Source organism: Eretmochelys imbricata, chromosome 12 (assembly GCF_965152235.1).
Source record: "Eretmochelys imbricata isolate rEreImb1 chromosome 12, rEreImb1.hap1, whole genome shotgun sequence".
Classification (NCBI taxonomy): domain Eukaryota; kingdom Metazoa; phylum Chordata; order Testudines; family Cheloniidae; genus Eretmochelys; species Eretmochelys imbricata.
Genome location: NC_135583.1, coordinates 5,396,920 through 5,422,603, shown reverse-complemented (window position 1 = coordinate 5,422,603; position 25,684 = coordinate 5,396,920). Strand labels below are relative to the sequence as shown.

At 53.3% G+C, this 25,684-nt stretch overlaps 3 protein-coding genes across 4 annotated transcripts in view; 2 read left to right on the top strand and 1 right to left on the bottom strand.

The window, feature by feature from the left end:
- Positions 1 to 4,793, top strand: part of MATCAP1 (microtubule associated tyrosine carboxypeptidase 1) — a 45,242-nt gene extending 40,449 nt beyond the window's left edge. The window contains exon 7 of the mRNA XM_077830737.1: positions 3,666 to 4,793. Coding sequence (XP_077686863.1) covers positions 3,666 to 3,830 — 165 coding nt within the window. The 3' untranslated portion in view covers positions 3,831 to 4,793. The remainder of the gene's footprint in view (positions 1 to 3,665) is intronic.
- A 353-nt stretch (positions 4,794 to 5,146) lies between these two features.
- TMEM208 (transmembrane protein 208) lies at positions 5,147 to 13,812 on the bottom strand. The gene is made up of 6 exons (XM_077830738.1): positions 13,743 to 13,812; positions 12,166 to 12,261; positions 11,320 to 11,379; positions 10,738 to 10,874; positions 6,838 to 6,922; positions 5,147 to 5,607 (listed from the first exon to the last, which is right to left on the bottom strand). Exons 1-6 carry the CDS (start codon positions 13,746 to 13,748, stop codon positions 5,470 to 5,472), a joined length of 522 nt encoding a protein of 173 aa, XP_077686864.1. The 5' UTR covers positions 13,749 to 13,812; the 3' UTR covers positions 5,147 to 5,469.
- Positions 13,813 to 14,826: 1,014 nt separating this feature from the next.
- Positions 14,827 to 25,610, top strand: LOC144272957 (putative RNA-binding protein EEED8.10). 2 transcript variants are annotated; one of them, XM_077831384.1, is made up of 7 exons: positions 14,827 to 15,002; positions 20,348 to 20,449; positions 21,391 to 22,374; positions 22,617 to 22,832; positions 23,197 to 23,343; positions 23,965 to 24,182; positions 24,339 to 25,610. In XM_077831384.1, the coding sequence occupies exons 1-7, from the start codon at positions 14,976 to 14,978 to the stop codon at positions 24,505 to 24,507; spliced, it is 1,863 nt and encodes a 620-aa protein (XP_077687510.1). In that variant the 5' UTR covers positions 14,827 to 14,975; the 3' UTR covers positions 24,508 to 25,610. The 2 variants fall into 2 exon arrangements, with proteins under 2 accessions (XP_077687510.1, XP_077687509.1); XM_077831383.1 differs by having other exon boundaries at positions 23,131 to 23,343.
- Positions 25,611 to 25,684: the final 74 nt, after the last annotated feature.

The window sequence follows — 25,684 nt, the reverse complement described above, 5'->3', positions numbered from 1 at the left end:
GGACAGAACCTGCTTCCTGGTGTGAAATCAGTACATGGAAACAGTTCGCTGCAGGATGGGCCATGGTTTATGGATTATTTATATGGTGTTTTTACACCCCCAGCCAGTGCGATAACTAGGGTTCTTCCCCTTGGTCTCAGGGACATAATCGTAAACTTTGCTATTTGATTAATGTAAATACTCAGGAGATTAACATGAAAAACCCAGTTTTGGTCATTAACCCTGTTCTTGAATTATGGAATTTAGCACAAATACCAAATAGGAAATTACCGCAGAAAGGGATGAGGGGGTTATAGTGGATCACAAACTAAATATGAGTCAACGGTGTTAGAAAAATGTGAACATCATTCTGGGATGTATTAGCAGGAATGTTGTTCAGCAAGACACAAAAAGTAATTCTTCCACTCTATTCTACACTGGTAAGGCTTCAAATGGAGTACTGTGTCCAAATCTGGGCACCAGACTTCGGGAAAGATGTGGACAAATTGGAGAAAGTCCAGAGGAGAGCCACAAAAATAATGAACAGTCTAGAAAACATGACCTGTGAGGAAAGACTGAAAAAACTGTGTTTGTTTAGTCTGGAGAAGACTGGGGGAAGGGTGGGAATGATAACAGTCTTCAAGTACGTAGAAGATTGTTATAAAGAGGAGGGTGAAAAATTGTTCTTAACCACCGAGGACAGGACAAAAAGCAGTGGACTTGAACTGCAGTAAGGGAGATTTAGGTTGGACATTAGGAAATACTTCCTAACTTAAGGGTAGCTAAGCACTGGAACAGATAACCTAAGGAGGTTGTGGAATCTCTGTTGTCAGAGGTTTTTAAGAACAGGTTAGCCAAACACCTGCCAGGGATGCCTAGATAATATTTAGTCCTGCCTCAGTGCAGGGGACTGGACTAGATGATCTATCCAGGTCCCTTCCTGTCCTGAATTTCTATGAAAAAGAAATTTATTTGAGAGAGAATGGAAACAAGTGTGAGCGATGGAAAAAAATGGTTTACATATAAAACAACCATAAAACACAAACTAGGGCTGACACTTATTACTAGTTACCTTTTCTAGCCAATCAAGTAGATTCTCTCCTGAAAGTTCAGTCTTTTGCAGCATTTGCTAGTCCCCAGGAGCTAGGACAGCATCTTCCATGCAGCATCCCCACTCAGCCAGATTCTTTCTCAGTGGCTGGATGCTGCAGCGTGTCTTTCTCCACCCCGTGAGACACTGAATCAGTCCTTTGCCTTTACGCGGAGGGCCATCTCTTCACTGCCATAGCATCCCATCTCACTTCAGTGGGCTTATAGTTTATCTTTGATGGTTTGCCACTGACTGTTTGGGCTGCTGCAGTGGTGGACAACAGCACTATACATTATGTAATTGGCTAGCCAGCAAGGGGGGTGGCAACCCCTTCCCACTTTAATGAGCTGTCACCAAGACACATTATTCCCAAGACCCATAAGGGCCTAATTTTCAATCTAGTTACATTATGCCTTAAGTAAAACCAGTGCACATATCTTGCAATGATTGAGGATTGATAAGTTACAAGTTTTCAGCAGAGACCTCATAAGCTGCCCTTCTTTAATAAATACCTTGAAAGCAGTGTATTAGGCATAGTGAGTTTGTCAGGTCTGAGACAGGCATTGCTTCTAAAGGACAGTGACCCCTTTGCTGGCTGGCACCAATGTGTCTCAGTGTCACAGTAACTCTTTTCTCCCTGTACAGAGAGTTGAATTCACAGGAATGTCTCTTGAGCAGATCACACCGAGCGCCTCTGTACCTCAGGCCAGCTTTCAGATAGTATCGGACTCATACAAAGACTGCAAAGTGTATGCTCATATGACAGTGAGGAGTTCCCTGAGACTTCTAGGTCACGTGACAGCTTGCATGTATGTGGTTCAGCATGCCAGACTTCTCCGCAGAGTCCTGCAGAGGTGGTTGAAGTCTGCCTGCTGTCCCACTCGGCATCCACAGGACATGCTGACTCACGTACATGCAAGTGTCTTGTCATCCCTGGACTGGTGGCTGGACCTTGCCAGTGTATACAACGGGTTCCCTTTTCCCCAACCCTGCCCTCAGTGACCCTAATCACAGACGCTTCATCTATTGGCCAGGGAGGACTTTCAGACTCAGGGTCTCTGGTCAGCTCAGGATCTCTCTCTCCACCATCAGTGTTTGAGAGCTTTCAGCTATTCACCTGGCCTGTCAAGCGTATGTGCCTCACATCAAAGGTTGTTCTGCGCAAGTGCTCATGGAGAACACTGCTGCGACGGTCTGGTTAAACAAGCAGAGAGGTGCCTGTCCAATGAACCTGTGGGCTTTCTGCATCAAGAATGGACTAAGGCTCAAAGCATCCTCCTCCCAGCTTCCAGAAATGTCTAGTGAACCATCTCAGCAGAGATCACAAACGGTCCCTCGGACTCACCATCGCTGAGACTATTTTCTGGATGTGGGAAATGCCAGCAATAGACCTGTCCACCACCTGAGGGAACAGGAAGTGTCAGCAGTTCTGTTCCAGAGCAGGCTGCAGCCCAGGTGCTTTGTCAGACACCTTTCTACTCTCCTGGACAGGGAAACTTCTCTATACAGTCCCCTTCCCCCTCCATATGGTGCTGAGATTTGAGCAGCTTCAGACAGGCTCACCCCGTGCTAATTTTGATAGCTCAAGCCTGGCCATGTCAGCATTGCTTCTCAGCCCGGTGGAACCAGTCGTGTTGAGCTCCCGTATCTGTGCCACACAGAAGAGCTTTTAGACACAGGTGGCACTTGCTACCCTGGGCCTGCGTTTTTCCCGATCACAAAGATAGGTACCATCAGTGTGAGGTGACAAAACCCAGCAAATTAACCAGCCTACTTGGGGAGTCTCCCAAGAAAGTCACCACACCTGAGAGACTCTCTCAGTCCTTCTTTGGTTTGGCTTGGCCTGGGCATTCAGAGACTAATGTGTATTTCAGAAGCTCTGGCCTGACCCCAGTTTCTTGCTGCTTGGCTTATTTTGATACATTTGCTGATTTAGGCCTACAGTAGGTGCTCTGGTCCCTGTCACAGGGATAAGGGTGTGCTTACGTCGGTTTGTTCTATGGCTGAGCAAGGCAGTGCCATCCCACCCTGTACCTTGCCCTCACTGCAGCCCCCACCAGGTGCAAGTTCAAGGGCTCAAGCAAAGTTCCTGTCAGTCCAGATGAGCCGCTGTTTGTGGGACCTGAGAGAAGGTGTCTGCTAGAGGGGGTTGCCTGTGCTCTGTCTCACCTGCCTCCATATCAGCAATTTCTGCTCCAAATGGGAAACTGACCTGCCAGACCCAAATATCTGCACCTGCTGAGCCAAGGGGCAACAGCTCGTTGTCTCAGGCACTGCAGTGAGAAACAAGTATCTGTTGGAAGCATCTCCATGACCCCTTCACATCGCCCTAGACCAGAGAGTCTGGAGCTGGTGGTTCATAGCCCATCCCTCCTGGCTGGAGAGTGACCATGTAGCTCAGGTGCCTGGAATTCCTGGGAACGTTCCATCCATTCTTGCTACCATGCGGTGCCCTATCAGTAAGGCCCGGGCTAGTGTAGTTAACAATTAGCAGCCCTCCCACAATAGAGCAGGAGGTGAGTGAATCTGCGGGTGTGCAGAGATCCCCTTGGGTGGCTGGCCTGAGGGCCTGAAACATCTGTTTTCTTTCCACCAGGTCTCCTATGAAGATGTGAATCAGCTGAAGGAATTCGGTGTTCTAGAGAAGGCGCGAATCCCCCATTTCATGCAGGACATGGAACGGTACAGACAGCAGCTTGACCACATCATCGCCACCAACAGACTGAATGAGGAAGAGCTAGAGCAGTTGCTGCCGGACTGACCTGGTCTGCAGGGTCCTGACCTACCTGCCCCTGTGGCAGAGTCCCACTTCCCAGGCCACACTGCCTTTTGTGCCAGGAAGCCTTGGGCACAAAAGGGAGTTGTCTTGTGTGCGTGTCTGACTGCAGCCGTCCAAAGCATTCAGGGTGCCATGGGGTCTGTGTATTTATTATTCATTTTGTGACTGTTCAGCAGGTCAGTCCTCACCTGGAGGAAGCTTCCTCCCATCCATTCAGAAGTGGGTCTTGCAAAGGGAGAGCTGGTTGTGTGTGGATTCCTGCAGTAGGACATGGCTTAGCAGTATGGAATGCAGCGGTGAGGGTGGGGGGAGGGGACAATAGCTAAGATGCATGCAATGCCACGGGAGGAAACTAGCACCAGAGGTGCTTTGGGGGTTGTTTTTTATACATGCTGTTGTGGAGGGAGGGCTGGGGAAAGGAAGGATGATGGAAGATATTTAAACAGCCCAAATCCAAGATGGAGAACAGAAATGTTTCTATAGGAATCACTGAGAGGACTGTGAAGTCTGCAGATCATATGTTAAAACCCTAGGAGGCAGCCGCAGATTGGTCAGGGAGGGTGGAAGGGAGCGCTGCACTCCAGGAGAGGATGAAGGATTACCGGGTCTGTTCTCGTCTGTATTGGTTCTTACACTGTGCTCATCACTGTAGGACCTGGGCAGTGGGTAAACCACACAGCTAGGATTGACTTCCCTAATTGGTGAGAGGGGACTGGATAGTATTAAAGAAATCAAAAGTAGGCTGCATGCCCTGAAAAGCTTCCGACAGTGCAATATTTCCTCACAAGCAGGCACTCTGGGCAGCACACTCTGCCCCAGAACTCAATCAGCTGCTTAGCTGCTTCCCACCCTTTGTCTAGACAGCGCCTGTAAAAATTCCTTTGCCCTTGTCCATTCCTCAGCTGTAAGAAGGATTTTAATCCCCCCAATAAAGATTTTTTTCCACTCGTGTTTACATGGGAAGCGTCAGTGACATTGGAAGGCCTCTTTTTGCTAGAGGCCTCACTGGGGGACTAGCGAAGAAATGTGAGAAGGTGTCATCCAAGAACATGAGATCTGAGCACCAGATTTCTGGCAGTGTTGGAGGACTCTTGTGAATGGGCCCAGCCCTGTCAGTGATAGTTCAGTGAGTAGCCAGTTCCATTCTGAACACCCTTTCTCCATAGCTTAGAACTTAGTCAAACGTTCACTTTGTGGCATGACATTTTCCAGCTCTCGTCTCTGCCTCCTGGTGATATTTTGTTGTTGTTGCTATAAAGTTTGACCCTGACGCAAACATCGGCCACCAGTCCCTGCGCTTAGATTCGCCTCTTTAATATATTTCCTCCAACAAGGCAATTCCCAATCCCCACACTCATTACACCATTGCTTGAAAAAGCTATTTACACATATCCCATTGTAACCTCCCTCCCCCTTGTCAAGTAAGGCCCCAAGTGGTGGAGCGGCCCCTGATGTGACCATCAGACGCAGTCAAGGGAAGTCTCTGGCAGCCTTTGTAGTGGAATGGATGGATGAGGGGTGACGGATACTGTGATGGTTTCTGATTGGTTTAAATCGCATCCCTGATGAGGTAACAAGGTGGAGCTGGTGGATTAGATCTAATCCACCCCCACCTGTGTAGCTAGAAGCGCTTCATCTGGCGGCGCTCCTGGCGGCGTTGCTTCTTCTCATTTGGCTCCTGGGTGGCAGCTGAAGAGTCGGCCGTGAGCCAGGGCCCCAGGATGTTCACCCACAGGAGGTAGAGAGCCCGTCCTGGAGCCTACAAAGCACAACAGGCCGCAAACTCAGTTCTCAGTTACAGTAGGACGCTGCTCAGCTACCAGGTAACGCGGAGCTCTGGTGAAGCTGATTCTACATCCAGAATTGGACACGACACCTGGTCTAGGTCTTTATTTACGTTAGTGCTGGGGATCTAGATACGTGCCACAATCAATGGGAGCTGCAGGGGCTCAGCACTTTTGAGAACCACCCACTTATTTAGGGGCCTAAATATAGACTTGAGGCCTAATGATAGTAGCCTACTTATGAAAATCTTGGCTTCAGTTCCTAAGATCTCCAAAGACCAGGTCCCACTTCCCAGAAACGGGCTCACCCCCATTCCCGGAGGACTGCCCCTAGGAATAAGAGAATATGGGCTATGCCATTTTAACGCTTATTCAATTCAGTCTACTCCCCACGACAAGATGCCCAATACAGGGGTCAGACACCAGGCTGCTCCACCAAAAAAGGAAAGTGTTCCGAGTTACCTTTTAGTAAGCCAGCCATTTATAACGGGTGGCTTCTGCCACACATACCCACTGGTGACAAAGCTAGGTAATAACCAGTTTGGGGGTTTTAACCAGTCTATGCAGGAAGTTCTGTTTCAATATATGTCTGCCCGTGCCAGGTGTTAAAGCCATTGATAAGTTAGAAGGGTCCAAAAAAAAAAAAATTGATTTTCAGGGGTGCTGAGTGCTCAGCACACATGTAAAGTGTCACAATGCACATCCCAAGACAGCTTGGACTCTGCCCCAAATGCCCCTCCCCCATCTATCATTGCCCTCTGGACCTCTCACTGTCCAAGGGCTTTCAGAGAGGTGGCATCCAAACCCCATCAGGCCTCAGCATTCCCGTGCAAAATGGCATTCTCTCTTCTGGAGAAGATTAGGGGAAGGCTGCGTGATTTACCAAAAACCAGCTCTAGGCTGGGAAGGGAGGGTAAAAAATGAAATGGAAATAAGGTGTAAACAGCAAGAGTAGTTAAACATTGGGACAATTTACCAAGGGCTGTGATGAATTCTCCATCCCTGGCAATTTTTAAATCAAGACTGGCCATTTTTCTAAAAGATCTGCTCTGGGAATTATGTTGGGGCAGGTCTCTGGCCTGTGCTATACAGGTGGGCAGACTCGGTCCTTCTGGCCTTGGAATCTATGAAATGGAGCAGAGTTGGAAGGGAGAGCAAGGCAAAGTTTGAATCTGGGGATACGGAGAAAGGCCCAAAAGACTTACCAAGAGCCAGAAGTACCAGACATAGAGGGAGAAGCAGCTGAGCACTTGGACAATGGCTGTCAGTAAGATCACATCCTTGAGGTGTCTGAGAGGGACAGGAAAAGCAACAGGTTAATTGCACTGGGCCAGGGCCGGTTTTCTGTACTGAACATCTGCAGTTGCAAACCCTGTCGTTAACACTGCAATTCTGCTGCCACTACAAAGCTACTGGTCTCCCCTACAGCCCTTCCCAGTTCTCCTTTGGCCAGGGACATTCCCATGGCTTTGGCTTAGCCCACGGGACCTGTGTGTTAGGGCCTCGGAGAAATAGTGTCCTCTGGATTAACTACAATTGACTGAAGACTCAATAGGGCCTCGGGCTCCCAGAGGAGGGGCAGGGCAGGCCTGGCTGAATGGGAGAAAAAACGATCAACGTCATTACAGGCGGCTACGTATGAATTTCGGCCTGTGTTCTGCATGAAGCCTGCTCGCTCACAGGATCCGGACTGGCAGACTAGGAGAGGTGTTAAACTTCATGGTGCAATCCCATGCCATAGCAGCTAGCCCCTCCCCATACACTCTCCATCTCTATACACAGCTGCTGAGCTAACACCACGCAGCATCCCAGGGATAAACATACCCCAGCGGCCACAAACTGAGCTGGAGGGACAAGTGCCCATTACACATCTGACCCCACGCCAGGTCCCCCCCACCCCCTTTGATTTTCCACACACAAAACCATTGAGGTAACACTCAGACGTAGAGAGCCATTGGCAGGGGTGGGCTGAACACCAGCTTTGATTACACAATTGCAGCTCTCACAATAGCATGATCCGTTTGTCTTCTATACAGCTCAGACACATGTAGACTGTTGTAATGTGCACAGAAGAGAAACACAACCCCCTGCACTCACATGAAACAACACGTACTAGAGTAAGAAACCAACAGGCTGGCATACAGACAGTGCACCAGCAAGAATTAGCACGTCTCACTGTGGGCAGTGCTGCGCGGAGTACGCTCAGCTACCCAGCATTTGGGAACAGCTTCTCTGGGTGCTGGTCTGGACCCGACCACACACCACCTGAGCACCTCGCAAACAGGACCACAGTCCACGGGGACTGAACCTAGATCTCCCAAGTAACAACTGCCTACATCACATCCTCTCTCATCCTCGAGGAACGTACAAAATCCTCTTCGGGGTTAGATGGGACACTGGAAATACATTTCAAATCAGTACTGTACAAAAAGCAGTTTAAAGTCAGCATTTCTTCCTGTGGCAAAGTCAAATGTGACAGGACTGTCAGGTGACAGGGAAGTGTAACAGTGCTTCTTGGAGCGCTTCAAATGGCAAACTGACATGAACTGAACAGCTGAGAGTATGGCACATTAGTCCTAACACACTGCGTAGTTCTGACCCTACTGGAAAAAAGGGCACAGTCAAATACTGGAAAACCCTGAGATCACATCACTGGAGACTATTCCAATGCACAAACACAAGGGGGGCAGAGTGGAGCAGTAAACCGTAACTTTGCATTTGGTGACTTCTTAGCGCATCTATGCTGCATTAATAGCGTATTTTTGCATGCACTATTATTTATCTTGGACAACAATTATTCCAGGCAGTGAAGCACAGTGCGTCAGGCAAGTACGAACTCTCTCTCTGCTGCCCAGGCAAAAGTAACTCAGAACACTTATATGTTCTCTCTTTCCTGTTACATGAGCTGTGGATTCAAGGGACAAATACAATGATCTACCTTCACTTTTTAGAACAAGCCAGTAAAAGCTCCATCCCTGCCGATCATCATCTCTGCCACTCCCAATCACACAGCTATATTGCGAAGCACCAAGCCATGTGTGTAACCTGGTGCATTATCACTGGGCAATTGTTTGGATGGATATAGTACTAGGAGGATTTCAGAAACGATCAGGTGGTTCCGTTGTTTCATTGCCGCTCTGCCCTGTACAGCGTGCGTCACACAAAGGCCCCAGCAAGCTTTCCAGAGGTAAGTAGTCAATGAGGAGAGTAAGAGATATTAAGTAGTAAGGAGACAAGGGAGAAACCAACTGAATGCTGTGGCGATACCCAGGATGGTTGCACCAGAAGCTATAGTGCAAACGGCCTTTGCACCAACACACAAGCAGTTTCTTTTTCTGGTGGTAGCCAACTGCCTCTTCCCCCGCCTCTCCTTGCCTGAGTCCTCCCTTGCACAGAAAGTTTGAGAAAATCTTTGGTTCAGCTGCAATGTCAACTTTGCCAACATGAGCAACAGATACAATGGAAGGGCAACAGGAGGAGTCACAGAGTTGTGATGGCAACAGTGCAGTCAGGTTGGGATGGTTCTGCCGTTCTAAGCCCCTGGTTCCCACGTGTCAGCGGGGCCCTTAACATTCAATGCTGCAGACATGCCCTCGGGGAGGGCATGCCACCCTGGGCCTCACAGTGGAATTCAGTTTTTCCCCTCAGTGTTTTCCACAGAATTTTAGTTCCAGGTTTAAAAAATTGCCATTTCTCGCCTGTCCATCAGAAGGGGGCCTCCTGAACATACAGCAACACGCCGTCATCTGCCCAAGCCTGCATGTTAACCCCCTCTGATTGTCCTGGCACCAGCTGACACGCCGCGACAGACCACTATGGCGACTCACCACCGTACCATAGAGGGCACCACATGAAGGAGTTAGGGAGGTAAAAGGTTAAACGGTTAACATTAGGCTTACCGTTAACAGACCTTAACCATTAACCCTCAGCCCCCAGCCCTGCCAGTCCCTGGCCGTGCCAGAGCCACCTCAGTTAACTGGTTAAACGAGATAATTTTAATCGTTTAACTGGTTAACATTTTAAACGATATTTACATCCCTAGGAGTGAGACTTTTCGTGTACTCCCCCGCACTGATACTTACCCAGCTCACCCCCGGAGCAGACTGCCTGCCCCACCAGTCCCTCTCGCTGCCTGGCTCTCTTCCCCCTGGGAGCACCCCAGGCCCAAGAACAGGTCCCCATTGAGCTGGGAACTGAACACACTCACACTCCTCCCTCTCCCAGAGAGCTGACAATCTAAACAGAGCAGACAGATGCAGGGTTGGGGAAGGGACAGACAGACAACCAGAACGCTTCACCTGGGATGGTGAGGACCTTTAACAAAGACTTGACAAACAGGTAGAGTAGATTGAGGGAGGGGACTGACACTCTCTGGACAGCGTGGGGCTGGATCTCTGAGGACAGGCCAGAGAGCAAGGACTTGCTCTTGACTACACACAATTAGTTGCCTAGTCTTTCCTGTAAGCAAGCTGAGGGTGCCTTACCTAGCTTAGCTCAGATGAATAAATCCAGGTCCGTTAAGCAAGCTTGCTTTTCTTTTAATTCCGTTTTCTCTATTTTTAATAAGTCTCACTTTGTTCTAAGGAAACAACTCTTGGGTAGGTGTTGCAGGCAGCCAGTCCAAGGAAAAGAACCCTATAACCTTGGAGAGGGTAAAGATTTTATGCACCCTAAACACTCTCCTCAGCCAAAGGGCAGGGGAAGAGCTGTCCTCCGCTAGTGAATGTAACCCCCAGGAGAGAAGCCAAAGGGCAAGGGAGGAGTTGGCGGAGCAGCTGGGTACTGTCGCCCATCCAGCCTAGTGAAGGCCCTGGGCGAGTCATTATCTCAGTCCAGCACACTTCTTGGGGTGTCCCGTTACTCACTTCCTGGAGGCAGAACTAGATGTTCAAGCAACGAGGACAGTTCGACTGATTCTTGGGAAATGACAAGAATGATTAGAAAGGGACGTTTCCCACTGGGGAGAGCAAGTGAGCTCTGTGGGATGGTCTCAGAGCTGAGGCTCTGCTATGCTTCTTCCAATGCTCTCTGGGGTAAATGGGTCTGTGTACGCGTTCAGGCAGCAGGTCCTGCTCACCTGGACTCGTGTGGGTGTGGACACTCACTCTGCCATCCCCTGCTCCATATTCAGGTCAATTCCCCCGTCAGCAAGGTTGCCATCGTCCGTGAAAGACGCCTTTGCCATGGAGCTCATGGAGCGGTAACTGGCACTGTAGATCACCATGCTAAACACAAACGCAACCTGCAACAAACAAATAAAGGTCAGCCATGAAAGCGACTAGTCCACAGGGTCCCAAGGTAAAACAGCAGGAGCAGAGCCCCAGAGCAATTATTTGTACTGACATTTCTGATCAGTGAAGATGTTCTCGCCTCAGGTGGGTAAAAGCCCCTTAACCCCACACACGGTGTCTGTGTGTCCAGGGAAACATGGCTTATGCACTGCCTATCAGAGCAACCTGGAAACAATGAGGAGGCATCAGGCCCAAGACAGTGTGAGTGAATGCCAAACTCCACACTAACCCCAACAGGAGATCTGAGGCTCACTGTTTGAACATCCAGTAAAGATTCCTCACAGCCCCAGGGAGAAGCAGAAGGAAGGGAGAGAGAATGGAACAAATACCCCACCAGGTGTTACCCCCTCGCTTCCTCCACCCTGAAAAGGGAAGGGTCAGAGATCAGGGACTTACCCAGGTCCAGAAGGAGGCTGTTGTGTAGAAGATCACCAGGTTCACAACTGCATAAATGGCCTGAAGACAAGAGAAATAAAGCCAAGCAGCCAGAATCAGCGAGTGTGAGGGGAAGGAACACATCAGGGACGGGACAGCTTTGGGCCTTCTCCCAATATGCTATCATGAAAAATGGCCTGAGTCTCAGAGGATCACCCCACTTGCAATAGATCTTGCAGAAGCAGGCAAGGTGCCCTACAATGCTGGAAAATGAAAGCTCCAGAGAGCTCCCTGGCGTCAGAAAGCTGAAGCTGGATTCAGACAGTTTTCAGAGCTAGGCAAGCCACAAGCCTATGAGCTGGCTCCAGCAGAGCAGAAATGTTAGTCTGACTAGGGGTGAAAGCTTTAAGGCGAAGGAAAGCTCCTTGCTTTCCTGGTGCTAGTTCTTAGCTCCTTCATACCTCCTAGCCACACTTGCCTTTACAGCACACAATAGGCCAAAACATATATGGAGTTTTGGGGATTGTTCACTGTCATCTGTGGGGCTGTACATTTTTCCTCCTCCCCAGAAAATAAAAACCCGAAGAGTCTTCCCCACCCTCAAGCTTTCAGAGTGCTGGGTGGGAGAAGGTACGCTTCCCAACCTGCAATCCCTCACTACAGTCCAGGTTTGGGTTAGCTCTCTCCCTTCTTCATTTCCCCCAACCCTTTGATCCTTAAGGCCCCATGGGATTTAGGGCGATCAGGTCCCAAAAAAGGATGGGGTAGAATAGGCTTCCTGCCCAATATGCTGGGATTTACCTTTCCAGCCAATAGCTGCAGACAAGCATTCATGGCCCTAGAAAACTATTGGAGAGAGACACTTACGTTAGCACCAAGGATGATCCGCAGGTAGAATTTCAGAGTCTCCTTGTTCTCTTCAAAAATCTGCTTTTTGCCTTTGGTTCCCACCTTCCCCTTTGGCTAGAAAAAGAGTGCAGTCTTTAACACATACTTCCTTACACCCCTCTGCTCACATCTCAATCCCTTCTCCAAAGCTCCTCCTGCCTACACCCCCTCCACAACCCACTGTCACTGATCCCAAAGGCAGTGCTGTTGAGGCCTGGAGTAATTATAGAGAGTAGTCATTTAGCTGTTTTGAGTGTGGAGGAACCAGAAACTGAGTGTTCTTTTCCTATGGTACAAAAGAGGAAAAAAATAAAATCTCTGTTCTGTCCAGCCATCGTTGGGCGAGTTCTTGTACACATGTATAATTTGCTTGTAGGACTGTAGGTTTCTTGCCCCAGCTGTTGTAGTTGGCTGTTAAGATTAGGCCCCTGGCTTTGCTTCCATATTCCAGGATGGGTTGGATTATGCTGTCAGGTCATTTTCATAGTAGTTTTCTGGTGGTCGATATTTATCCTGGGGCTTTTGTTAATGGCACATAAGTCCTACAGGTGTCTTCTGCTCCTGTGTTTGTCAGCAGTCTGCACTTTCAAGGCCCCTCTAGGTAGAGCTGTGTGGGTTCTACATAGTTTAGTCTGCTTGTCTTTGAGCATTTTGTAGATTTTTTGTTTACCCTAAATTGACTTGCAAAGTTCAAATATTGCCATATGCTTCTAACAGTTGTCAGTTTCTCTGGAGGGCAGCTTATGTGGGTGAGCATATCATCCCCCGAGAGCAGTTTCTACCTCTCTTGTTCAGTCGGAACCCTGGTTTGGAGAACTGTTCAGAGAGAGTTGGTCAGTCATTGATGTCTACAGGCTGGACAAGGCAAGGCTACATCTCTGCCACTCCCCTTTCTTTCCTGAAGGCCTCTATCTGCATGTTGTCTATTATAACCCTACCCTTGATGGATCCTTACACAGCTCTAAAGAGACAGTCAATTGAAGTCATGTCAATTAAGTAAACGAGCATCATGTTCTACATCCACCCCCGAGATCCCCTCACCATTTTCTGTGGTTTTACAATCACCCCTGACCACCACCACCACCACCACGACTCTGCTGTGCAGCCCTCGTGGGGGAGCAGAGAGAGGGTCTCACGCAAGGAAACACCCTCCTGTTTCGCTCTCAGGAGTGTCGAGACTGAGAGCCTAGGCCAGGCCCGGGAGGGGGAGGCTAGAGGCGGACTGGGGGTACAGGCCAGGCCGGAGGAGGGCAGGGGGGCGGGCAGGAACAGGCCAAGCCCGGGACGGGCGGGCGGACTCAGACCAAGCCATGGTGGGGGCGGAGGGGAGGGAGGCAGGCCTGCCTGGGGCCACAGGCCGGGGGGCTCAGGTCAGGCCAGGCCCGGGAGAGGGGCTCAGGCCAGGCCACGGGGGAGGAGCCACGGGCCGGGCCGGGGGGCTCAGGCCAGGCCACGGGGGAGGAGCCACGGGCCGGGCCGGGGGGCTCAGGCCGGGACGGGCTCAGGCCGCCCCCGGCGCTTTGCGGGAGTCCCCAGCCGCCCCGCAGCCCCCTCACCGCCATTCCGGCTCCCCCGGCAGCAGCGACACCAAGTCAGCAGCAGCGCAGCTTCCGGCGCCGGGTCGCGTCACCGGAAACGGAAGGGGCGAGACCGCGCTGTGGGAAAGAGGCGGGGTACTGACCCCGCACCGGACTACCATTCCCAGCAGCCTCTGCGGCGTTGCCATGGTGAACCCGGAAGTGGAGGCGCAGAGCCCGGCAGTGAGTGGGACCGGCGGACACGGGGGTGGGGTGGTAGGGACGGGCAGACGGGGGTGCGGGTAGTAGAACGGACAGACAGAGCTTGGTGGGGCAGTAGGACGGACAGACAGACTGGGGTGGGGCAGTAGGACGGACAGACAGACGGGATGGGGCAGTAGAACGGACAGACAGAGCTTGGTGGGGCAGTAGGACGGACAGACAGACGGAGTGGGGCAGTAGGACGGACAGACAGACTGGGGTAGGGCAGTAGGACGGACAGACAGACTGGGGTAGGGCAGTAGGACGGACAGGGGTGCAGGCAGCAGGACAGAGAGACGGACGGGGGTGGGGCAGCAGGACGGACAGACAGAGGGTGGTGGGGCAGTAGGACGGACAGACAGACGGGGGTGGGGCAGCAGGACGGACAGACAGACGGGGGTGGGGGCAAAAGGACAGAGACAGACGGGGGTGGGGGCAGTAGGACGGACAGACGGACAGGGGTGCAGGCAGCAGGACAGAGAGACGGACAGGGGTGGGGCAGTAGGACGGACAGACAGACGGGGGTGGGGGCAGTAGGACGGACAGACAGACAGGGGTGGGGCAGTAGGACGGACAGACAGACAGGGGTGGGGCAGTAGGACAGACAGACAGACGGAGGTGGGGGCAATAGGACAGAGACAGACGGGGGTGGGGGCAGTAGGACGGACGGACAGACGGGGGTGGGGGCAGCAGGACAGAGAGACGGACAGGGGTGGGGGCAGCAGGACAGAGAGACGGACAGGGGTGGGGGCAGTAGGACGGACAGACAGACGGGGGTGGGGGCAGTAGGACAGACAGACGGGGGTGCGGGCAGCAGGACAGACAGATGGGGTGCGAGCAGTAGGGCAGATGGCTAGACAGGATGGGGGCATTGCAGAGCGTCAGGTGTTGATAGCTCTCTGTCCGGACTCCAGAGACCGAGGCGCTCGTCCAGACCATCCGAAGGGAGCAGCTGGGCCTGAGCAGGAGCAATCCGTGCTGGGGGTCCCAAAAAGGGGCAGCTGCAGCTGCATGGAGACGCAAAGGCTCCCAGTGGAGGTAACACCTTCTGATGGCTCAGGCTGGATGGCAGTGGGCTGGATGGGGGCACTTCCAAGTCCAGTCAGTGTCTGGAAGGTTACAAGAGTTCATATGACTAGAACTGGGGTTCAGATTAGGACAACACTCCTGTGTTTCCTTGGGCTTGAGGTTGGTAGTAGGCCCCAGCCTGTGTCATCTAAATAGGCAACTAGAATGTTATTGCTGGGGTCTGTGTGACCTGCGTAGGTCCTGCTCTCCAGGGACAGGGACTCACTCCACCAGAATTGCTGCCCCCTCCTGGCTTCAGAGAGGGCAATGGCTCTTTAGGGCTTATCACACCTTTACCACAGCCAACTGCTAGAATCCCCAGTAAGTTGTTCAGGGTCCTTCTCTCGGATCACTAGTCTTTTGTAAGCAGGGTCCCACATGCTTCCCAGCCAGCTGGCTCTGGGTAGAATCTAGTCACTGCTTCTGGCTCAGGCACTCCTGGGCTCAGACCTCTTGGCTGAGGCCCTTGTTGGGATGTGGGATGCTGCCCCCCTCATCCCTGAGACCTCCTGAGCCTTTCAGTATTCCCATTAGCAAAACTCCAAATCGGCCAGCACCTCTCTCCTTGTTTTCTTTCCTTGTAAAGAGCCTCGTTTATAGTAAGAAACATAAAACTCTATACACACACAGCCCCTGAGCCCCACCTTAGCTGTGGTTACTCTGGCTTCTAGTTTGACCCTTTCAAGGACAATGTGACGGGAAAGCAAGGCACACAGGCTGAGCCAAGGAATTTTTAGCCACGGTACTAGTGCTGGTAAAGCACTTGAGAGGTGCAGATCTTTTAACTCAGCAGAAGTCCTGAGACACCCTCTTCTGTGGTCCAAACTTACCATTGGTCTGACCCCGCATGGCCATTCTTATGTACTTATGTTTGTTGGTTGTGGACATGAGGGGGGACATTACGGGGAGGACTTAGATGTGGGGATCGCTCAGCCAACTGTAGGAGTTCTACCAACTAAGGGAGCTGTGAAACAGAGCTGGCCCTCTGCTCCTGACGGCATCCCTCTCCCCACTGGGGTGCTCAGCTTTGTGCCAGCACTTTCACCTGCCCTCGGACAGGGTGGGTGATCCTGGTGCTTAGCCCTGAGAACGCCAGGTCTGGCTGGCTGGTTCCTTAGCCACCCAACAGTCAATAGAAGCACTTTTATGCGTGGACACTAGGTATATTTCAATCAACCAAAGGAGAGCAAATGTTCCGTGTCACAGTAAAGGGCTAATCCTGCAAGGTGCTGCATGCCTTTTATTGGGTGTTGAGCATCCTCAGTTTCCTTTTGATTTCACTGGATAACCTGGACTTCAGTGGGAGCTGAGAGTGCTCAGCATTCTGCAGGATGTGGCTCTGTCTATGTTAGAGACCTTTGGATCAAGAGATTGGTGTAAGTTTAAAAAGCACACAAGGTATTCAGCCATCTTCTGTACAGTGAGTATAGTGCTGTGTGGAAACACCCTTTAGAGGAGTCATTAAGGATGCTGATAAGAGTAGCTAACGTACAGCTCTGCTATGATCCGGAGTCCAAAGTACCAAACCGAAACAAGCAATAGACTGGCAGAACAGCTTCACTAGAATTTTCCAGACTGCTTATCTGCCTTTATTACCTGTCCTCCATCAGCTTCCCTCTCTGCCTTTGATCCCCTGTGGGACTCGGCGGTGATGATACTATCACTCTTAGACCAGGCCCTGGGCTGCAGCCCCCTGTGGACTGACCATGCTCACGCTGCCAGTGTGATGGGGTTTGGCACTTGTGGGTCTTCCCTTGGGGAGCTAGTGACACTTTCTGTCAGACCAAAGCAGTGTTCGTGTGACCACAGGATCCAAGCAGCGCATAAGAGAAAAAGGGATTTTACAGCAACAAAAGTCTACACATCTGGAGTCCTTACCTATGGGGAACAGTCTGCCCCCCACAACATTTCCCCCCAGCACGACCCCTGTCCTTAGAGCCAGCCAAAGGCCTTTCTTGGCAGTTTCCTGGGTTTGGAAACAGTTGCCCAGAACAGTTCAGTGAGCTCTGCCGACAGTCAGGCTCGAACAGCCAAGAGAAGGGCTCTTGCCTTGGCTCTCAGGTGCTTGCAGGGACCCACCCCACATTTGGCTGGGTAAGCCCCACAGTGGCCTGTTCCTAATGCAGTGCAAAGTGGGAATGTTCTGTAATGGTTTTATGAAGGATATGCATGGCAGTGACTCACTGAGCGTGGATTGCCACCCCGTGGCACAAAAGAGTTAACTCTACACCTAGGGCAGAGCAGGAGCCCTGCAGTTTGTGTCACAGAACTGCCTGGGGTGGGATGAATGGAGCATTAAAGGACTGGCTGAAGCTGACCCATATCAGTGGGGGATCCAGATGGCAAGGGGAGGCCCAAGGACGTGGAATCTCTGGAAGGTGGAACATGTGACCTCAGCATGGGTTGGCAGGAGGGGGATCAGAGCTGGCTTTTGGAGAGACTCAACAGCTCTCACCTGGGACTGACAAAGAGGTGACAGAGGGCGAGGGCCAGAAATGGATCCCAGAGCAGCGTGGCTGGGTGAATGCTGACTTGGCCAGGATGGACCATGTCTTAACCTTTGCTTGTCTGTACTCACCTAAGGACTTCCCGCTGCTGTCTTCTGGGTGACTAACAAAGCCTCCTCTGCCTGATGTCACTGCAAACACTGGCTGAGGTGCGCTGGTCCCAGAAGAGTGTAAAGGTCTCTGACCAGGAGTCTGTCTCAGTTAGACTCGCTGGGCGGAGCTCACGGTGTGACGCAGGAGCGCTGGAGCCCAGAGCTTCAGTCTTGGAAGCATTGAGGCTGCCTGGCCTACTCTGAAGGAACAGTGAGACCCCTTGCGGGTCTGGCACAGTGAAGGGATCCTTCCAAGGAGCTGTTTAAAAGCTGGAGTGTCTCCTGTGGATCCATGAAAACAGGCAGCTCCAAATCTATCACAGACCCCTCCCAGACCACGTAGGTTTGTCCATCATGTAAGCAGACCACGCTGTTTCTACTTAAGCTTTTCCAACCACTCTTGGGCCTCTCTGTCCTTCAGTGTGCAGTCACAAGATTCTGATCAAGGAATGAAAACAACACGGATGTTTCAAACTCAGTAACTACAACTTCTCTGCTGGAGCCAAACAAAATCCTAAACCCAGCTGGCCTTCCTTGCACTACAACTGTGCTGAGTATTCCTTCAGTTCTGTCAGTCAGTGCACACCCTTGAGACAGCACCAGCCAAAGTGGATATGAAATGTTACAGGGTGCAAAGGAGGTTGGGAACTGTGTCTGCAAGCATACTAGGATAAAGCATTCCTCACTTCCTGTCCTAAATGCTTGGGCAGCATCTCTGTTCATGCTGAGCTGCTGTGTCCCACCACAGAAATGGTCACACTTCAGGGTGCGGTGAGGTAATCCTCATTTCTCCTCAGAGCCATGTGCATGGGAAACTTGATCTGAATTCTTCAGCACTCCCATGCAGCAGCCTGGGAATTGGGCAGAAGCTTCAGAGAAATTAAAACAAACAGAGAGGTGGTCTGTAGATTCATTAAATAAGACAACGAATCATCGAACCAGTGCAGCGTCTCTGGGTTGTTGAATTTGATCATTTGATTTTGCATTGTCTCAAAGTTGACAGCATACTCAGAGTTTTGTGTTGACCGTATAGCACAATATTGTGGAAGTTGTCTAGGGAAAGCTGACTCCTTTGGCACCAGGGTAGGGAACAGCTGTGGCTTTTGCCTCCTGGGAAGGAGGGAGAGGCTGTTTGGGATTGTGGGATACAAACGTGAGCTGGAAGTTTCTACTGAAATTGTCTGGAGTGAGACAGTTCACCATACTGACAATTAGATTAGCATTTCAGAGCTCAGAAACCATTGGAATGAACAAGGTAGTTCGCACCTCGCAGACACAGGCAGACCCCAAGGGTCGGTCCTTGGGCCGGTTTTGTTCAATATCTTCATAAATGATCTGGAGGATGGTGTGGATTGCACCCTCAGCAAGTTTGCAGATGACACTAAACTGGGAGGAGAGGTAGATACGCTGGAAGGTAGGGATAGGAAACAGGGGGACATAGACAAATTAGAGGATTGGGCCAAAAGAAATCTGATGAGGTTCAACAAAGACAAGTGCAGAGTCCTGCACTTAGGACGGAAGAATCCCATGCACTGCTACAGACAAGGGACCGAATGGATCGACAGCAGTTCTGCAGAAAAGGACCTAGGGGTTACAGTGGATGAGAAGCTGGATATGAGTCAACAGGGTGCCCTTGTTGCCAAGAAGGCCAATGGCATTTTGGGATGTATATGTAGGAGCATTGCCAGCAGATCGAGGAACATGATCGTTCCCCTCTGTTCAACATCGGTGAGGCCTCATCTGGAGTACTGTGTCCAGTTTTGGGCCCCACACTACAGAAGGATGTGGAAAAATTGGAAAGAGTCCAGCGGAGGGCAACAAAAATGATTAGGGGACTGGAACACATGACTTACGAAGAGAGGCTGAGGGAAGTGGGATTGTTTAGTCTGCGGAAGAGAAGAATGAGGGGGGATCTGATAGCTGCTTTCAACTACCTGAAAGGGGGTTCCAAAGAGGATGGATCTAGACTGTTCTCAGTGGTAGCTGATGACAGAACAAGGAGTAATGGTCTCAAGTTACAGTGGGGGAGGTTTAGGTTGGGTATTAGGAAAAACTTTTTCACTAGGAGGGTGGTGAAACACTGGAATGGGTTACCTAGGGAGGTGGTGGAATCTCCTTCCTTAGATATTTTTAAGGTCAGGCTTGAGAAAGCCCTGGCTGGGATGATTTAGTTGGGGATTGGGCCTGCTTTGAGCAGGGGGTTGGACTAGCTGACTTCCTGAGGTCCCCTCCAACCCTGATATTCTGTGATTCTATGATCATGGCATCAATTATGCTGTGTTCTTATTTTAAAGATTTTCTTTGTCCCGGTGAGAAATGCAGTTCTCTGGCTGTGGAACCACTGCATAGGTGGGGCCCTGTTCCTGATTTGTATCGCAGTGAAATCTCAGAGCACGGGACGTTCTGGGCGTGTTCAGGAAGATGGGTGTGACAGCCCTTCAGAGACTTTGCCACGTGGCAGAAGTTTTTAAATGATTCCTTTCCAGCTTTGCCTTCCCTGAGCTGGTGCTGTGCAGTAAATCCCCTTTCCTGCAGAGGACAAGTGCACAAACCGGGGCCACGGCCCACAGACTGTACAGCAGCGTCTCAGAAACCGGAGCACGTCAGGCACTGCTGTTCTCCAAACACGGCTTCCCCAGCAAATGCCCTAATTCTTCTGTGCTGCACAAGTCCTGCTCTGGGGCCCTTCCCCATGCCTCTCCCATTCTCTTCCCAGGTCATCACCTACATCCTCAGCTTCTTGCCCATCGCCGACAGGAAGGAGGCCTCTATGGTGAATCACACCTGGTACTTTGCGGCCCAGGACTCCCTGCGGCAGGTAAAGCCCACCCCTCCCTGCAGCCCTCATCCGTGCGGTGTGCCCACTGTCCCTGTCCCGCTGAGTCTCCGTGTGAATGGTTACAAGCCTGTGTTAATCGGACCCCAGCTGTGGATCCCACGTGTTGCCCAAGCAGCTGGCTCTGGGCAGAGTCCAGTCGCTACTTCAGCAGCAGGACTTCTAGGGCACCATCCTCAGGGAAGACCTCTCGTGTGGCCCCTTCCTGGGACAAAAGATCCCACAGCCAGCTGCCCCAGGCCCCAGAGCGGCTGCTGAGAGTTCCCAAGCCTCTGCAGCCACTCTGCACAGTCTCCCAGGGCCCCACCTGCCTGTAGGCTCTCTGGGTGGCAGTTCAACCCCTGGGCACCGTGTGGCTGTTAAAGCAAGGGCAGCAGCTTTGCAAGGAACTTCGTAACACCCCCCTTTACTCTTAGCGCAGGAGAGTTACAGAGCCAGGCCAAGCTCGTACCTGAATGCAGTCCCCCCCCAGAGTCTGTCCCCCACCCCCACTCACCCTGCAGCTCTCGCCCCATTCCACCCCCCCGGCTCACTGCAGCACTTGCTCCCCCCAGGCTCATTCTGCAGTTCTTCCTCCCTCCCCACTCCACAGTGCTCAGACAGTGCACATGCTTGCACGCCTATGGTCCTCCCTGGGATCTGCACTCACCGCCTCATTCTGCACATGCTCAGTGTGCCCCGACTAAGGGGCGGAGGGGAAGACAGCTGTTCCCTGGCTGTGTCTCTAGAGCCTAGGGCACCTCCATTGTTGCCCCCAGACCCTAGGTTTTGGGCCTCAAGGCCTGTGCTAGCCTATGTCTCCAGTGCTTCCCCCAAGCCATCTCTCCCTGGAGTCCCGGACCGGGGGTGCCTTTGCTCTGCACTCCCCAGTTCCCAGGGCTGTCCTGTGCTCGTGGCAATAGCCTCTCCCCTTTCGGTTCCAGGAGAACATCCTGTACAACATCCCAGCCACCTCCACCTCTCTGGCTGCCATTGAGAGCCTGGCTAGACGTCGCGTGAGCTGCGTCAGCCTGACCAGCCTCGACGGCTCCACCGTTTCCCGGGACGTGATCCAGGCTGTCTCCTGTCACTTGGGGCCACATCTGCAGAGCTTGTCTCTGCGTGGGAGCAGCCTGACCGAAACATCCTTCCTGCACCTCCTCCTTGCCTGCCCTTGCCTCTCCTCGCTGGATCTGAGTGGCTGCAACAGCCTCTTCATGTCTGGGACGCTGCTGTCCAAGCCAGAGACCATTGGCCAAGCCCGAGAAGCGCTGACCAATCTCCAGGAGCTGAACCTGGCCGGCCTGCGCTACCTGTCAGATCTCAGTTTCAACCGGCTGACTGGCTGCGCGCCGCGCCTGGCCAGACTCTCGCTGGCTCGCTGCCACCTCACCTTTGAGTTTGACCCCTACCGCGGGTCCAGCAACTACAACTCCACTGCCCTGCTGTCCTTCCGCAACCTCCTGCGGTTCCTGAAGGAGCGGGCCAGCAGCCTCCGGGCCTTGGACTTGAGTGGCACCAGCATCACCTTGCCAGCGATGAGGTCCCTGGTGCAAGTGGAGGGGCTGCGCCTGCAGGAACTCGTGCTGCAGAACTGCCGGGACCTCTCCGACGAGGCCGTCAGCCTCCTCTGTACGCACCAGCCCCACCTGACTGCGCTGGACCTCACCGGGTGCTCTGAGCTGTCTGACCGGGCCACCCTTGCTGTGTCAGCAGGGCTGCGAGCCCTGCAGAGCTTGCGCCTGGGGAAGCTCCAGAGGCTGACGGACGGGGGTTTCCTGGGCATTGCTGAGCTCCGGAGCCTGCAGAACCTGGACCTGTCTGAGTGCAGCCTCGTGAGCGGCAGCGAGCTGGTGAAAGTGTGCTCCTCCCCTGAGCTGCGGCCTAACCTGGCCTCCCTCAGCTTTGCCTTCTGCTCTCTGCTCAGAGTAAGTTCCCCAATCCTTGCTATTGGCAGAGGGGGCAGGGCCCTGAGGGGCAGCCCCTGCCTTTCAGTCCCAGACCCCTTCACCTGCAGCCGGGCCACCAGGCTCTGCCCCACCAGGGAGGCCCTGGCCGTGTGGGGCTCTCTCCTGCACAGAGCCTTGGCTCCTGGGCCTGGCCAACAGGGCAGGTTTGGCATGCTCAGTGCAGCTCTTTGGCTTCTCACTCGTTCCCTTCTCCTCCCCAGGACAGCTCTGTCCTCTCGCTGGCCAGGTCCCTGAGCCCCAGTCTGCGGGTATTAGATCTCTCCTCTTGCGTCTCCATCACCAACGTGAGCATCCAAGCGATTTCCTCCCACCTCCCCCGGCTGACTGTCCTGCGATTGGCCTGGTGCAAGGAGCTGACGGACTGGGGTCTCCTGGGTGCAGAGGAGCCCAGAGAGGAGTGTAACCATCGCAGAGAGGTGAGAGCCCACTCCCGAAGCTCAGGAGCCTGGCTGATGCCCGTGGAGCGAAAGCCGAGGCAGTAGGGGCTCTCTGAGTGCTGCCAAGGGCCAGCCTGTGCCCAGACACAACATTAAGTGAGGTCACGAGGATGTTGGCAGCTCAGTCACAGCTCGGCACCTGGGGAGCCGGCGTGGAACGGGAACGTGTGTGGGGTTGTTCTTCTCTCTGGGACACCCAGCCGAGTCCCTGACACAGCGCAGAGGATGGGAGGCCGAGAGCCCCCTGGGCTCAGCATCATGTCTGTTTTCTTGGCAGAAGGACACAGGGCCCCAGTTCAGCAGGAATTTTGGTAACATGGGATTCTTCCTGCCGCCTCTGCAGAACCTGGAGCAGGATCCCAAGGCCCTCAGCGACTCCTCCTGGAAGGAGTCCCAGAAGCAGCCCCGAGTCTCCCTGCAGGTACTACAGCATCTGCAAGAGCTCGACCTCATGGCCTGCAGCAAGCTGACTGACACCAGCATCACCAAGGTATGGAGAGCCCGGCTGTGGACTGGGGCTCAGCCAGCCCAGCAGCTGTCCCTCATATGCAGCCTGTACTCGAGAGAAATCCTCCTGGGCTGCATGCTCCTGTGTACACACCAGGGGAAACGCTGCCGGGCGCTAACAGCTCCCTCTCAGCACCGGATTGTGTCACCACTGCCCACCAGGTGCCCACGTGACTCAGGGCACTGAGGTGGAGGAATCAGTCTCCGATCTGCTTCTGCAGCTTTGAGTGCTGCTGGGGAGCTGCAGTGTGGATGGGTGGGCAGTGCGCCAGGCTGCGTGGGTTAGAAGCTGTCCTGCCAGCAGAAAGCAACCCCCTCCTGCACAGTCCCAGCAGCGGTACTGACCCAGGGGAGAGATTCGGGGGTAGGACCTCATTCCTCAGAGCTCCCTGGTGCCACGGCTCTGGGGGGAAGCCGGGCTGAGGACGCCTTTCCTCTCCTTCCAAACACTTTGTGCTCTGAAGTTTTCTTTGCAAGCCTTGCCCAGGACGGGAGCCGGTGGTGAAGATGTGCCCACCTGTGAGTCCCAGCACAACGGCTGTAACACTCTGGAAAGGTTCAGGCCAGCTCTGCCCAATGGGCTCTCATCCGTCTGTCCATCTAGGTTATCCGCTTCCCAGCCCTGAGGCAGCTTTCCCTCAGCTTGCTACCAGAGATCACTGACGCCAGCCTGGTAGCGGTGGCCAGGGGTTGCCAGAGCCTGGAGCAGCTGTCCATGAGTCACTGTGGAAAGCTGACTGACAAAGGCTTCATGGAGGCTGCTGGCTCTCTACGGAGACTCCAGCATTTCGTCATCTCTGGCTGCAGCCAGCTCACATGCCAGTAAGTATCGCAAGGCCTTCCTCTGATGCTGGCCTTCAAAGGGGGAGGTCCTCCCCCAGAGACCTGGCCCAGCCGGGGAGAGTCGCCCTGCCTGTCTCCGGCTGGGAGGAAGGGGCTGTCTTGAGCGGAGAGATCCCTGACTTGTCTCCTTTTCAGGACACTGATGGCCATCAGCAGGGAGTGCAGACAGCTGAAGAGCCTGGATGTCTCCATGTGCCATGGGATCAGGATGGCTGATATTGAGCTTTTCCAGGTCCAGCTCCCCCTGCAGACGTGTGTCCAGTCGCGCTTTGTGGGTGGAGCAGACCTTTCCTTCACCCTGTGAGCGGGGCCAAGCGGCAGGCTCAGATCCCTCCTCGCTGGGCAGCTCGGAGAACGTCTGATGCTGCAGCTCAGGCCCTTCCCCACGGATGCTCTGCAGCTTCCCACCTCCTGTTCCCTGAGCTCCCAGCTGGGACACACGCCCATGGCCTCGTGGGCTGGGGGTGAGTGGGGTTTCTATGACACCCTTTGGCCAAAGAGTTCGAGTGTCTAACACTAAGGGCAGCTGGGCCACTGGCAAGTTCTGGGTGTGCAAAGAACCCTTGAGACCCAGGCCAGGCCCTGAGCTCCCTCCCCCAGCCAGGGACAATCAGGCATGCCCCCAGACTCCCTTCGGAGGCAGAGCCATTTGGAGACTGCCTTCCACTAGGGCCCTGGCCCCTCCAGGGGATCCCGACTGGTCACGCAGGGCTGAAACACTGGCCACCCTTTGCCCAGCTCTAGGCCCCAAAAAGCCAAGGCGCCTGCCCTGGGCCAGGTTCAGCCAGGGGGAGAGGGAGCTAAAGCCCCTTGAAGGGGTTGAGTGCTTCTTTCCTCAGCAGGATTGGGCAGCGAGAGCTGCTGTTCCATGCTGCGACTCCTCCAAGCCCCCCTGCCCCGTCTCCCCAGCACAGGACTAAGCCTAGTGGTGCAAAAAGGATGGTGCGGGGGGGAGGGGGAAATTCACTGCCTAAGTCCACTCCTTCCATTTTGGGAGGCAGAGTGGCGTGGGAGATGTCTCACTGCCCGCTCTCCCCCTCCGGTGGGTGGGGGGGGGGGGAGGAGATATCTCACCACCCGCTCTCCCCCTCCGGTGGGGCGGGGGGGGAGGAGATGTCTCACTGCCCGCTCTCCCCCTCCGGTGGGGGGGGGGGGGAAAGGAGACGTCTCACTGCCTGCTCTCCTGTGCCAGGACAAAGCTCTGTGCTGCCTGCCCCTGCCGCACCAGCAGGCAAGGCTGCATCAGCTGCTTCCAGAGCACACGGGTCTGTCTCCCTTCCACTTGTTCCTTACCCCCCGCCACGACCCTCCCAGGAAACCAGCCCCCCTTCAGACTCCTTCAAAGCGACTCGTGGTGCCTTCATACGGTGATGTAGACAGTGCTCTAATAAAAGCCTCTAATGTGGACATCCCCACTGACCGTGTGTATTGTGCAAAGCAGGAGGGCCTGGGGCCCTGGCCCACCCTCTGCCAGCACTGCC

Coding starts and splice junctions, on each gene's coding strand:
- LOC144272957 (XM_077831383.1), top strand. CDS start 14,976: ATGGAGACGCAAAGGCTCCCAGTGGAG. Junction 22,375..22,616: donor CCTTCTGCTCTCTGCTCAGA/GTAAGTTCCCCA, acceptor TCTCCTCCCCAG/GACAGCTCTGTCCTCTCGCT. Junction 23,344..23,964: donor CTGACACCAGCATCACCAAG/GTATGGAGAGCC, acceptor CTGTCCATCTAG/GTTATCCGCTTCCCAGCCCT.
- TMEM208 (XM_077830738.1), bottom strand. Junction 11,380..12,165: donor GGATCATCCTTGGTGCTAAC/GTAAGTGTCTCT, acceptor TCTTGTCTTCAG/GCCATTTATGCAGTTGTGAA. Junction 6,923..10,737: donor ATGGAGCAGGGGATGGCAGA/GTGAGTGTCCAC, acceptor TGTCCCTCTCAG/ACACCTCAAGGATGTGATCT.